Raw genomic sequence first — 14827 nt, 5'->3', positions numbered from 1 at the left:
AGGTTCAGTATCTGGGAAAAGATCACATGCAGTACGCTTCAGTTTGGGTTCATTTATGTATTTTGGAGCATTTACATTCCGTTTTATGACACAAATTCTGCCCACACCTTTTGCTATCATACAACCCCAGAACATCACACTATCTGGGTGTTTCACGGTCGGTGTAATGCAAGTAGGATATAAATCAGGGGTCGGCAAGCCTTACCCCATCTGGGCCAGTTCACTCCCACAAACCAGATCCGTGGGTAAGATCGCGTGCGTGAGTGCGATGTCTCCCGTCTGCATCTCTGCAGAAGTGATTTCCGGTGCCGCAGAAGTGAGTCCCTGTGCTGCGCTGTGCCGGTTTAGCACAGCACGTGGGAATTTGCTGAGCAGATGGCTTGGTTCGGGGGGCGGCTCGTGGGCCAGTTGAGCGACTCCCGTGGGCCGCTTTGGCCCATGGGCCACCGATTACAACCCCTGTTGAAAATCTCCGATTCTTCTTGCATATTTCATGCCATCAGTACCAAGCAAGGAGATTTGGGTCTCATCACTCCAAATAGCACTGCCCCATTGTTCTGCTGTCCAGTTAACTGGGTTGTAGCCCAGTTTAATCTTTTGAACCTTTGCTTGAGAGATAACAATGGCTTTTTCCTTTGAAATCTAACATTTAGACCAGTCCTTGCACTCAACTTCACATTACATTGTGCCATGCCATCTTGTAGACACCCAGATGATTTTCTTCTGTCACGTTCGCAGTCTCTCCATTTTCGATCGTCACTTGCTGTTGTGCACCTTTTCCTGCCTTTACCAGTCTGATTTTGTAGTAACTGAATCTCCTCATATCTCTTCAAAAATATAGAAAGGCCAGCTTTTGTTACGTTTCCCCCAATCTTGCTTCTAATTTCTCCATAACTATAACCTTGTTCACTTAATAGTGTTGGCTATTTGCAGTATGGTAGCGCTGCAGAGAGCTTGCTGGGGAGACCATGTATTAAAAAGGGACTCAAAAATAACTTAAACAAGGTTTTAATTACAAAAACAAAAAACTCCTTTTACACTAAATACATTAACAAACAAACATGACCCAACCACCAACCCACCCCCCAGGGCAATGGGAGAGCTAGGTGCTGCTCCCCATACACTACACCCAATTGCTGACACAGCTTAATCAATGCAACTCAGCAGCACATGCTATGTTTCACAGCTGCAAAGCTGGGTCTCGTTATTTTGCTCTGGCCCCTTAAAGACATACACATCGGGTGGAACAATGATGAACCTTTACATTTAAAGAAACCATTCAACATTTCCCCTGTGGTTCATTATTGTGGAACAAAAACATAAAGCATACTTTGTACATGTTTTTCATGTGCAACCTTTGGAAGTGCTTTAGTAAAAATGTCTGCAATTTGATTGTCACCTGGAACATATTTAAATACAACCATTTCATCAGCAATTAGTTTCTTTACAAATTCTAAATGTAATCTTAAGACTCTAGTGCGCTGCGTATTGGTCTCTGAACACAGGATAGCAAGGCCGCTCTGGGAATCAAGGTAAACTTTTACCGGTAGTGTTACTTGCATCTGTAGGTCTGCGAATACTTGCAGATACCATTCTACATCACGAGTGGCCTGAACGCATGCACATAATTCACTCTCTGTTGTGGAGAGACATATAATGGTTTGTGTCTGGGACTTCCATTCAAATGGACATCCGTTATAACAAAACACCATACCAGACACACCCCTGCCATTATTTTGTTCCACTGCATGAGATGCATCACAGAAAATTTCAAAACCTTTGTCAATACTTGACGTAAACTGCCGCCTATAATGTTTGGTATGTTTAAGGTACATTGCCACTCTCTTAAGAGCAGAGAAACATTGCATAGTGGGCTTTTCCACATTGTGATGCATCTTTTAACAAAACCTTAACCGTTTCATATTTTACACTTGGTGAATAGCACAAATCATAATCTTATCCTGGAATTTGTTGAAAACCCCTAGCAACTAATCTAGCCTTGTACCTTACAACTTCATTTTTGTCATTCATTTTCACTCTATAAACCTATTTTGAATCAATAAGTCTCATATCTGGGGTTTGTGGTACAAGAGACCAAGTGTTATGCTCTTTTAAAGAAGCTATCTCAGAGTTCATAGCTTTATACCAATTTGCAGCTTGGTGTTTAGGTAAATTCTGAACATCATTGTAGCTTTTTGGCTCAAAAACCGCCTTATTGCCATACACAGTATTAAAATGTTCATCTGCAAAACGTTGTGGCTTCTGTCTCTATCTGAATGTCTCAGTCCGGAAGGAGAGTCAGATTCCTCAGACTTAATGGGACTAAATGAACTACTAGTTTCAAGTTGTAAATCATCATTGTCATGCTGAAGAGATGCCTGTTGGCTAAGCTCACGGTCAGAAAACTCAAGAGAATCTAACCTCCCCTCGGGTGCCTGTGACTTTAAATCATCGAGCAAATTATTAGATTCAACAGGCTTTTTGTCGTCTTCCATTAATTCAGAAGCACCATTTCCTCCTCCTCCTCCTCCTCCTCCTGCTGCTGCTGCTGCTTCCTCTTCTTCCTCAGTATTATCTATACCATTAGTATCTTGGAAAACAGCAACTCCATTCCAATTTACAGTTTGTATCATGCTTCTGGTAATATGAAATTTGCCAGTTGCTGGTATGTAAATTCTGTACGCCCCCTGCTGGTAGCCCATTAATTTTCCCTGAACACTACACTCACCCAATTTCTGCTTAGCGGGATAATGCATAATTACATCTGAACCCCAAATGCGTAGGTATTTCAGATTAGGGCGTTTTTTAAACAGCTTCTCATAGGGGGTGACATCTAAACCAGAATGATTACTGTGATTTCTAACATAGCAAAAGGCATTGAGAGCTTCAGCCCAAAAGTCTTTGGGCAGATTAGCATTGTGCAGATACGTTTTAACCCCTGCTTGCAGGTCACGCTGCACAACTTCAACAAGCCCATTTTGCCAGGGACTTCAGGGCAAGATAACTCATGAGTAGTCCCCTGCGCTTCCAGGAAATTCTCAAAATCCTCAGAAACAAATTCCCCGCCCTGGTCAGAAAACAGGTTCTTAATTGGTTTGTTAAAGTGCGTTTTTACCCAGTTGCAAAAAACTTTGTACTTCTCAAACGCTTGTGACTTTTCAGCTATTGCATAAGTCCAACAATATCTACTATACTGGTCTATCAGAGTGAGCCAGTACTTAGAACCTCCCAATGATGGTGGGAGTGGCCCAACTAAATCACAATGTACACGCTCAAATGCCTCAGTTACTTTCCTATCTGAGCACCTACCCTTGCGTGCAAGCTTAATCTTATTCTTGCAACAGGATAGACATTGCATAAAGAATTTACATGGTTTTAAGTTGAGGCCATTAACAATATTCTTTGTCTTAATTACATCAGCAAAATTCAGATGTCCTAGAATTCTGTGCGCCTCATGGACACACCCGGAATGTGGCCTTACATTCCTCAACCCCTGGCTTGACTGAGCTGCTCTGCAATTTATAGGCGATTGGGAGTAGGTGCGAAAATACAGTCTATATACACCATCAGATTCCCGGGCATACAATAGACGTTTGTTCCCATCGAAAAACTCACACATTGACTTTAAGAAACGCACAGTTATGCCTTGACGAGCAAAACACCTTACTGATAATAAATTGTCCCGACGGGCAGTAAATGCAGTTCGCTATCGTAATGTTCAAAGAGTCAAGTTGTAACAGTACCCCTGCCAAGCGACTGCAAGACTTGTGAATTGGCTAAATGTACATTACCAATTTCCTCTTCGAAAGAAATAAACAAGCTTCGATTGTTGCAAATGTGCTGGGATGCGCCTGAGTCCACAATAAAAGACTTCCACTTGGCATCTTTAATTCTTTTACAATTTGTTGTCCGAGCATGAAAAGCTTGCGGCTTGTTTCTGTCTTTACAATACAATGTCGGCTGCTGGGCTGACGACTATGACTGACGAACAGAAACAGACTTGGGAGTACTTTGCTTTCTTTTGGCTCTGCAGTCCTTTGCAAAATGTCCTTGCTTATTGCAGAACCAACAACGCTTTGCAGCTTTAAATGCAGTTGTATCACCACAAGTTTGCATATGGTGTTCCTCATTCTTTCTGGAAATAGGAGTGCTTATGGCACAAGCCTCCCTTCTATCCAACTCACCCATTATTCTTGCCGTCACCCCTTCCACAGTTAATTGTGCTGGTGGAACGGCAGATATCTGGCTAGCTATACCATCAAAGTCCTCGTTAAGGGAACAAAGAATGATAAAAACATACTGAATATCAGGTATCTCCATGTCCCTTCGAATTAATTCGCAGTGTATTGCCTCCAGACTTCTCAAGTGTGCTGCCAAATCACCACCAGGCTGCAACTTCGTCTGGCACAACTGCTTGAAAAACGTCAATGCAGACGCTGACTCTTTTCTAACATGCACTGCTGCAAGACTGTCCCACATTTCTTTGGCAGTTTTCTTATTCCTTATATAGACTACTTGCTGGTCACTGACTGCCAAATTAATTATTGCCCTGGCTTTTGCATCTCCTTTCGACCAAGCATTAGTTACAGGGTCAGGAGGGTCATCAGTTACATAGGTCCATACATCTCTAGAGGTCAAAAGCGCCTCCACCCGAAAAGACCATATACTATAGTTCTCATCTGTCAGCTGTGGGAAGACCAGAGCCTTCTCAGCTTCTGGAACCCGGTCAACCATTCTGGAACTCTTCCAGACCCACAAAACTATGCCAACAGGAGAAGGAGTTTTCAAACCTTTCTCAGAGTCCAAAAATATGCAGACATCCACTCAGCAGCTGGGCCCATAACCAAAGATGTTGGCTATTTGCAGTATGGTAGCGCTGCAGAGAGCTTGCTGGGGAGACCATGCATTAAAAAGGGACTCAAAAATAACTTAAACAAGGTTTTAATTACAAAAACAAAAAACTCCTTTTACACTAAATACATTAACAAACAAACATGACCCAACCACCAACCCACCCCCCAGGGCAATGGGAGAGCTAGGTGCTGCTCCCCATACACTACACCCAATTGCTGACACAGCTTAATCAATGCAACTCAGCAGCACCTGCTATGTTTCACAGCTGCAAAGCTGGGTCTCGTTATTTTGCTCTGGCCCTTGCTCTGGCCCCTTAAAGACATACACATCGGGTGGAACAATGATGAACCTTTACATTTAAAGAAACCATTCAACAAATAGTACTATTTTACATTTCTTTCTTGGTGTCCAGTCAACTCTTTGTGCCATTAAAAAAAAATTATTATGTTCGGCAAACTCGCTAAATGAAAGAACACAAAAGAACCAACAACAACTTGATAGCGATCACATAACACACTGACAAAACAAAATAAAAAAAATTCCTTCCAGTAGCACCTTAGAGACCAACAAATTTTGTTATTGGTATGAGCTTTCGTGTGCATGCACACTCCTTCAGATACCAGCTCCTACCAATAACAAACTTAGTTGCTCTCTAAGGTGCTACTGGAAGGAATTTTTTTATTTTGTTTCAACTAAGGCAGATCAACATGGCTGCCTACCAGTAACACTGACAAAAGTCAACCTAAGCAAGTTTGCTTCCTTTTTCTGGTTATTTGGCTATGACTTTTTAATTTAATACAGATAATTGAACAGAGTTTGTTGCATTACATTCTTGATTAAATTATCTTTCCATTGATAAATAATTTCACGATATTACTCCAAAAGAAGTGCTGTTATGAGCCGGTGTTATGAGCCATCAAACCTCTGAAATACACCTTCCCCCAAAAGGCTTCCACAATTTTGGCCACTACTATATATTAAAAAAGCAACATTCATTTTTTTTTTTATAATATTTTTTATTAAACAATTTTTATATTAACACAAACAAAACATACAAAAACAAACATCAAAACAATAGCAAAACAAAAAACAAGTACCATTTCATATCCTGATTTCTTAAACCTTACTTCCTCGACTTCCTCTTGCTTCCCGTTTCTGTATTCCAAATTCTTACAATTATTCAGCGAATCTTCCCTTGTTTTACTATAAATTTATGTTAATCATCCTTATTCTCTTTGTCTTAACCAATACTAATAGTAACCATTTATTTTAATCCAACATCATTTTAACTGTCATTAATTTTATAGTATTTCTTTAAGTAGTCCTTGAACTTTTTCCATTCTTCTTCCGCCGCTTCTCTTCCCTGGTTTCGGATTCTGCTCGTCATTTCTGCCAAACCCATGTAGTCCATCACCTTCATCTGCCATTCTTCCAGTGTGGGTAGATCCTGTGTCTTCCAGTACTTTGCAATAAGTATTCTAGCTGCTGTTGTAGCATACATAAAAAAAGTTGTATCTGTCTTTAACACCCCCTGGCCGACAATACCCAAGAGAAAGGCCTCTGGTTTCTTGGGGAAAGTATATTTAAATACCTTTTTCAGTTCATTGTAAATCATTTCCCAGAATGCCTTAATCTTCGGGCACGTCCACCAGAGGTGAAAAAATGTACCTTCCTTTTCTTTACATTTCCAACATTTATTGTCAGGCACATGGTAGATCTTTGCAAGCTTGACTGGGGTTATGTACCACCTATAAATCATTTTCATTATATTTTCTCTTAAGGCATTACACGCCGTAAACTTCAACCCGGTGGTCCACAACTTTTCCCAGTCAGCAAACATGATGTTATGACCAATGTCCTGAGCCCATTTAATCATACTTGATTTTACCATTTCATCTTGTGTATTCCATTTCAGCAGCAGATCATACATTTTTGACAAATTCTTAGTGCTGGATTCTAACAGTTCAGTCTCTAATTTTGATTTTTCCACCTGGAAGCCTATTTTACTGTCTAATTTAAACACTTCGTTTATTTGATGATAATGTAACCAATCTCTCACCTTCCCTTTTAGTTTTTCAAAACTCTGCAATCTCAGTTTGTCCCCTTCCTTTTCCAAGATTTCCCAATATCTTGGCCATTTCGACTCCATATTTAGCTTTTTAACTGCCTTAGCTTCCATTGGTGATAGCCATCTTGGAGTCTTATTTTCCAGCAAGTCCTTATATCTGACCCAGACATTTAATAGTGCTTTTCTGACAATATGATTTTTGAAACTTTTATGCGCTTTAACCTTGTCATACCACAAATATGCATGCCACCCAAAAATATTGTTAAATCCTTCCAAATCCAAAATGTCTGTGTTTTCAAGAAGCAGCCATTCTTTTAGCCAGCAGAAAGCTGCCGCTTCATAGTACAATTTAAAGTCTGGCAGGGCAAACCCCCCTCTTTCCTTTGAATCCGTTAATATCTTGAATTTTATTCTGGGCTTCTTGCCCTGCCAGACAAATTTAGATATATCTTTCTGCCACTTCTTGAAACAATCCATTTTGTCCATAATTTGTAATGCTTGAAACAAAAACAACATTCTTGGCAATACATTCATTTTTATAACTGCAATTCGGCCTAACAAGGAAAGCTTCAGATTTGACCAAATCTCCAGATCTTTTTTCACTTCTGTCCAAGTTTTTTCATAATTATCTTTAAATAAATTCACATTTTTAGCTGTCATGTTCACACCCAGATATTTCACTTTTTTAACCACAGTCAACCCCGTCTCATTCTGAAACCTTTCTTTTTCAATCTGTGTTAAATTTTTCTCCAATACCTTAGTCTTTAACTTATTCAATTTAAATCCTGCCAATTGACCAAACTCTTGGATTATTTCCAAAACTCTTTTCGTGCTAGCTTCTGGCTCTTGCAATGTAAGTACTAGGTCATCTGCAAATGCTCTCAGTTTGTATTGTTTAGCTCCGACCTGAATTCCTTTAACCAACTGATCCCTCCTGATCATATTAAGCACAACCTCCAGGACCGATATAAAAAGTAATGGGGAGATAGGGCACCCCTGTCGTGTCCCTTTTTCAATCTTAAACTCTTCTGTTACCACATTATTTACAATTAATTTTGCTTTCTGTTCAGAATATATTGCACCTATACCATTTTCAAACCCTTGGCCTACCCCCATCCCCCGGAGGTTCTTCAACATGAAACTCCAAGAAATATTGTCAAAGGCTTTCTCGGCGTCCACAAATATCAAAACAGCCTTAGTGTTTATGTTCACTTCCAACTTCTCCAAAATGTCAATTATATTCCTTACATTGTCCGACAAATGCCTTTTCGGGAGAAAGCCCGCCTGGTCTCCGTGAATCTCCTCCATCAAAACTCTTTTCAGTCTCTTTGCTAAAACATCAGCAAAGATTTTGTAATCCACATTTAGTAAGGAGATGGGTCGGTAGTTCTTAAGTTGGGTCTTTTCAATCTCTGTCTTTGGTATAAGTGTAATGTAGGCCTCTCTCCACGTATCGGGTGCCCTTCTCCCCTCCATGATCTCGTTGCAGACTTCCTTCAAAGGTTGTATAAGCCCTTCCTTCAAAACTTTGTAGTATTTGGAAGTCAATCCATCCGGTCCAGGTGATTTGCCCAACGTCATGTTATGAATGGCATCTTCTATTTCCTGTGCTGATATCTCCTGGTTCAAAATTGTCTTACTTTCCTGGGAAATCTTTTTCAGCCCATTTTTCTCGAGGAATTGTTGTATGTCTTTATCTTTCTGCGGCCCTTGTGTATACAATTGTCTAAAGTAGTTCTGGAAACAGTTCCTAATTTCCACTGGGTTGCATATGTTCTTTCCATCCACTTCTAAATTTATTACCGTGTTGAGTTTTTGTCTCTTCTTTATTTGCCAAGCCAATAACTTGCCACATTTATCTGCAGATTCAAAGGTCTTTTGCCTCATTTGTTTAATTTTCCATTCTATTTCTTGGTTCATCAATTCCATATATTGTGTTTGATACAATTTAATTTCTCTTAAAGTCTCTTGTGATTTTGGCTTCAGTCTTAATTTCCTTTCCCCTTCTTTTATCTTTTCCAAGATTTTCTCTTTCCTCTCATTTTGCTTTCTTTTCTTTAATGAATTTTGTTGTATCAAAAACCCTCTCATCACGGCTTTACTTGCGTCCCATACTATTCTTTTTTCTACTTTAGTCCTTAAGTTGATTTCAAAATAATCTTTCAAAGTTTTTAGGGCCTTCTTACAAATCTCCTCGTCTCTAAATAAGGTGTCATTCATTCTCCATCTGAAGGAACCAGTTGTTGTTTGCTTCATCACCATCTTAACTGCGTTATGGTCGGAGAAGGTTTTTGGGCAGATTTCCACTTTCTTTATATTCGACGCCATACTGCTAGTCACCCAAATTTGGTCAATCCGTGTCCATGTCATTTTGGCTTCAGAAAAGAAGGTTCCTTCTCTTTCTAATGGGTGTTTTGTTCTCCATATGTCAATCAAGTCCATATTGTCAGTCATTTCAAAAAAAGTTTTTGGTAGTCTTCCGTCTTTTGTGACTACCTGTCTTTGTGCTTTGTCCATATTTGTTGAAACTACTCCATTCATGTCTCCCATCATAAAAAAAAGCAACATTCAACAACCATTAGAATCTAATAATAAATATGTTGGTTAATGACAAACCACAAAGGTAATGAACACACCCCCAACTCCCTTCAGTTCTTCATTTGTTCTTGAGGCTCTAATCCCTTTTTGCCTCCATTGCAGATTGAGATGTATTGGAAATCGAGAACATGGGTGACCAAAAGAAAATCCCCAGAGAGGAGAAGCCACGGAAAAATTTGGAGTATGGAGACAGCTGCAGTCATAGCTCCCATTCCACATCCCATCAAAGAAATCTCATTGGAAAGAAATTCTATCAGTGCACGGAATGTGAAAAGAGCTTCAGGAAGAACGCCCATCTCACTAAGCATCAGAGAATTCATACAGGGGAGAAACTCTATCAGTGCTTGGAATGTGGAAAGAGCTTCAGTCATAGCTCCTCTCTCACTTACCATCAAAGAATTCATAGAGGGGAGAAACCCTATCAGTGTGTGGAATGCGGAAAGAGCTTCAGTCAGAGCGCCAATCTCACTAAGCACCAGAGAATTCATACAGGGGAGAAACCCTATCAGTGCTTGGAATGTGGGAAGAGCTTCAGTCAAAGCTCCTCTCTCACTTCCCATCAAAAAATTCATACAGGGGAGAAACCATATCAATGTGTGGAATGTGGAAAGAGCTTCAGTCATAGTGCATCTCTCAGTTCCCATCACAGAATTCATACAGGGGAGAAACCCTATCAGTGTGTGGAATGTGGAAAGAGGTTCAGTCAGAGCTCCAATCTCACTAAGCACCAGAGAATTCATACAGGGGAGAAACCCTATCAGTGTGTGGAATGTGGAAAGAGCTTCAGTTGGAACAACTTTCTCACTTCCCATCAAAGAATTCATACAGGGGAGAAACCCTATCAGTGCATGGAATGTGGGAAGAGCTTCAGTCAAAGCTCCTCTCTCACTTCCCATCAAAAAATTCATACAGGGGAGAAACCATATCAATGTGTGGAATGTGGAAAGAGCTTCAGTCATAGTGCATCTCTCAGTTCCCATCACAGAATTCATACAGGGGAGAAACCATATCAGTGTGTGGAATGTGGAAAGAGGTTCAGTCAGAGCTCCCATCTCACTTCCCATCACAGAATTCATACAGGGGAGAAACCATATCAATGTGTGGAATGTGGGAAGAACTTCACTGATAACTCCTCTCTCACTTCCCATCAAAAAATTCATACTGTGGAGAAACCATATCAGTGTGTGGAATGCGAAAAGAGCTTCAGTCAGAGCTCCTTTCTTACTTCCCGTCAAAAAATTCATACAGGGGAGAAACCCTATCAGTGTGTGGAATGTGGAAAGAGCTTCACTCGGAACAACTCTCTCACTTCCCATCACAGAATTCATACAGGGGAGAAACCCTATCAGTGTGTGGAATGTGGAAAGAGCTTCAGTCAGATATCCTCTCTCACTTCCCATCACAGAATTCACACAGGGGAGAAGCCCTATCAGTGTGTAGAATGTGGAAAGAGCTTCAGTAAGAACTCCTCTCTTACTTCCCATCAAAGAATTCATACAGGGGATAAACCCTATCAGTGTGTGGAATGTGGAAAGAGCTTCAGTAAGAGCTCCAATCTCACTAAGCACCAGAGAATTCATACAGGGGAGAAACCCTATCAGTGTGTGGAATGTGGAAAGAGCTTCAGTAAGAACTCCTCTCTTACTTCCCATCAAAGAATTCATACAGGGGATAAACCCTATCAGTGTGTGGAATGTGGAAAGAGGTTCAATCAAAGCTCCAATCTCACTACGCATCAAAGAATTCATACAGGGGAGAAACCCTATCAGTGTGTGGAATGTGGAAAGAGCTTCAGTAAGAGCTCCTCTCTCACTTCCCATCGAAGAATTCATACAGGGGAGAAACCCTATCAGTGTGTGGAATGTGGAAAGAGCTTCACTCATAGCTCCTCTCTCACTTCCCATCACAGAATTCACACAGGGGAGAAGCCCTATCAGTGTGTAGAATGTGGAAAGAGCTTCAGTAAGAACTCCTCTCTTACTTCCCATCAAAGAATTCATACAGGGGATAAACCCTATCAGTGTGTGGAATGTGGAAAGAGCTTCAGTAAGAGCTCCAATCTCACTAAGCACCAGAGAATTCATACAGGGGAGAAACCCTATCAGTGTGTGGAATGTGGAAAGAGCTTCAGTAAGAACTCCTCTCTTACTTCCCATCAAAGAATTCATACAGGGGATAAACCCTATCAGTGTGTGGAATGTGGAAAGAGGTTCAATCAAAGCTCCAATCTCACTACGCATCAAAGAATTCATACAGGGGAGAAACCATATCAATGTGTGGAATGTGGGAAGAACTTCACTGATAACTCCTCTCTCACTTCCCATCAAAGAAGTCATACGGGGGAGAAACCCTATCAGTGTGTGGAATGCGGAAAGAGCTTCAGTCAGAGCTCCAATCTCACTTCCCATCAAAGAATTCATAGAGGGGAGAAACCCTATCAGTGTATGGAATGTGGAAAGAGATTCAGGAAGAGCTCATCTCTCACATTCCATCACAGAATTCATACAGGGGAGAAACCCTATCGGTGTGTGGAATGTGGAAAGAGCTTTAGTCAGAGCTACTCTCTCACTTCCCATCGAAGATTTCATACAAAGGTTGGAAAAACCATTATAAAGCCTTAGGAGACAGGCAAATCAGCACCTTTTAAACCAGGCCTTTGGCTGATTGACATGTAATGTCCTTTTCAAATGTGGCGGGGAGGGGGGTTACAAATGTGTATTTTTTATATTGTGCTTTTATGTTGTAACTGTCCTTAGACCTGTGGCTGTAGGGATTAGGAGCCAATTCTTCGAGGCCAAGGGGTCTTTGCCCCCCAATAATATATTTGAGGGGGCCACCCCCCAGTTGGTAGGCATTGACATTCCAATGGCATGCATGCATCATGTGATTTATTGTGCAAGGAGGCCCTTACCTGGCCCCCCACCAATATTTTATTCAATTCAGCACCACTGGGTCGGGTGGTATACAAATTAAATAAAGACATAAATCGCCTTCCTTTGCACGTGTTCCAACTTGTCATTATCCTTATTTATTTTCATCTTTAAAATTTATGTACCCTAAATCTGAATATTTCACAATATAAACATGCAGGATGAAAGCATGGCTTTCTCAAAAACATGTAAAGCCAGAGAACTAGAGAGAACCAACTAAGTTCTCAGTGTCACGTTTCATCGTACAAATGCAACGTGGGAGGAACCTTCTCTTCATACTCTGTGATGAATTGTGTCCTTTTTCCTGTACCCCCCCATGCTCTTGAATACTCAAAGGCTGGCCAGCCATTTCTGAGAGGCTATCTGTGGAATTTGGCCTTTCACCTACATTCTGGGAGAGTATTTCCATGACAACAACCCCTCTCTTTGCTCTGGGCCATCTTCCAACCCTGGCAACTGCTTAGAATCAGAAGCTTCCTGTATCCTGACATCAGTGTTTATTTAGAGAAGAAATAAAAATGTCAACTAATACCAAGAAAGGACAGCCAAACCCAACACTCCTTACTTTAACGGCAAGATGCCACTCCGTAGTTGACTTTGAAGTTAATGCTGACGTAAAGGAATTAATTATAGCTATGGAGAACCCAATCAACAACAAATTGGAAAAAAACTCCTAATTACTTATGGACTCCTCAGGTCAACTAAAAGATTTAACTATCAAGAATCTAGAAAAAGAAAAATCAGTCCAGGACTTGAAATCAAGAGCTAGTAAACAAAGGAAACCAACAAAAAACTACAAAACAAATATAAAGAGCTGAAAAACGAACAAGATGCAATAAACGGTGATATTGCAAAACTGGAAAGAATACAGGAAGAAAGGCTTGGTCAAATAGCAATCTTAGAAATGCATCATAGAGATTTGATTCTCCGTTTCTGTGGGATTCCCGAAACACCAAATTAGGACATGAAAGCAAAGATCTTTAGGATCAAAGCAGACCATAGAAAGACCTTTAAGTGACTTGGCAATTGCATGGTTTTCCTTAATTCAAGACTACTGAAAGACAAGATATTGCAAAAAAGAAAGTTGATAATTGACGGGAGAAATATTCTAATCTACAAAGAAATCCCAAAATGTCTGTTGAAAAAGAGACAAACATACAAGACTCCGACAGAGGTGTTGAAGACAAATGAAATTTGATACAAGGGGGAATTTCCCGAAGGTATTTCCTTCACCTACAAAGACAGAAGAAAGACCATTAGATCCCCAGAGGAATTAGGAATTTTTTGGCGGAAATACAAGAGAGACCTGGGAGGGGGTACAGCTCAAGAAAGAGAAGGGACTTCCGGTTGGCTGTGCAATTAATGGCAGATGGGAGCTCTTTCAGATGAAAGAGCCCCAGCTCCTTGAAGTTTGGGGTGACTGCGAGAGCATCGTGGAATCCCGAAAAAACCTCACAGCGTTCTGAGGACCCGGTGTTCCGACAGGTACCCAAGAGCCCCCAGAGCAAGTGGGGTTGGAGATGTGGGTACTGTGGAATCTACTCGCTTCATTGCGCAAAGCTCCAGAGTCCGGCGATGGTAAGCGACCAATTTCTCTGACCAAATTTCAGGATTGGACAATTGTGAGTAAAAAAAGGATTTAAAATTTGGACAATCAATTGGATCGGAAGGGATTTAAATTACAGAAGTCGATCCCTTTCTGCTGAAGTAAAAGTGCAAGCGGTTACTGCAGACCAAAGCCGCAAATTTAAAAGACTTGTTAAAACTTCCAAGGAAACTTTTTAAACCCTGCTTTCTGCAGGGGAAAGGGGGGAGAATTTGACTGAATTGAGAGTCCTGAAAAAGGTAGATTTGACTATGGGAAAGTCTTCTTGGAAGCGGACCTCCCAGGGAGGGAAGGCTAAACTCCATGATTGCGTCACAAAGGGAGAGGATACATTCAACTTTCATTCTCCTCTTTGGGGATTACAAGGTAACTGCTGCTGTCTGAGCTCGCTAAAATAGCACACAGTGTTTCTTTTACCCTCAAACTGGATACAAGTGTTTGAGCTTATTGTGGTGGTTTTAAAAAAAGAATAAGCAGAGTAAAAAGAACAGGACTTTGAAATGGGGGAGCTGCTGAGCTGCCTGCTGCCGCCTGCGTACTAAAAATTTTGTGGACTCTGACTGGGTGACTTGACCTTGACACTTTGGAATAGTTACGGCTAATGGGGTAGATAAACCTGAGAAAAGCCAAGTTAAAGACAAAAGAGGCTCCAAAGACCAACTTTTGAAGAGTCATTGATGCATATGTTAACAGAAATAAGAACAGATCTTAAATAATCCAGCAGAATGTACAGGAGCTAAAACAAGAATTTACAGATATGAAATCAGGTTT

The 14827-nt window shown here is 40.8% G+C and overlaps 2 protein-coding genes across 8 annotated transcripts in view; one reads left to right on the top strand and one right to left on the bottom strand.

The window, feature by feature from the left end:
* Positions 1-13279, top strand: part of LOC128412029 (zinc finger protein 91-like) — a 78353-nt gene extending 65074 nt beyond the window's left edge. For all 3 annotated transcript variants that reach the window (XM_053384818.1, XM_053384816.1, XM_053384817.1), the window contains one exon: positions 9623-13279. In XM_053384818.1, coding sequence (XP_053240793.1) covers positions 9649-12141 — 2493 coding nt within the window. In that variant the 5' untranslated portion in view covers positions 9623-9648 and the 3' untranslated portion in view covers positions 12142-13279. The remainder of the gene's footprint in view (positions 1-9622) is intronic.
* Positions 1-14827, bottom strand: part of LOC128412017 (zinc finger protein 420-like) — a 983187-nt gene that overhangs the window by 738917 nt on the left and 229443 nt on the right. The window lies entirely within an intron of this gene.

This window comes from Podarcis raffonei, chromosome 4, assembly GCF_027172205.1.
Source record: "Podarcis raffonei isolate rPodRaf1 chromosome 4, rPodRaf1.pri, whole genome shotgun sequence".
NCBI lineage: Eukaryota > Metazoa > Chordata > Lepidosauria > Squamata > Lacertidae > Podarcis > Podarcis raffonei.
Note: the sequence above shows the minus strand (reverse complement) of the source record. Positions and strands in the feature narration are given on the sequence as shown.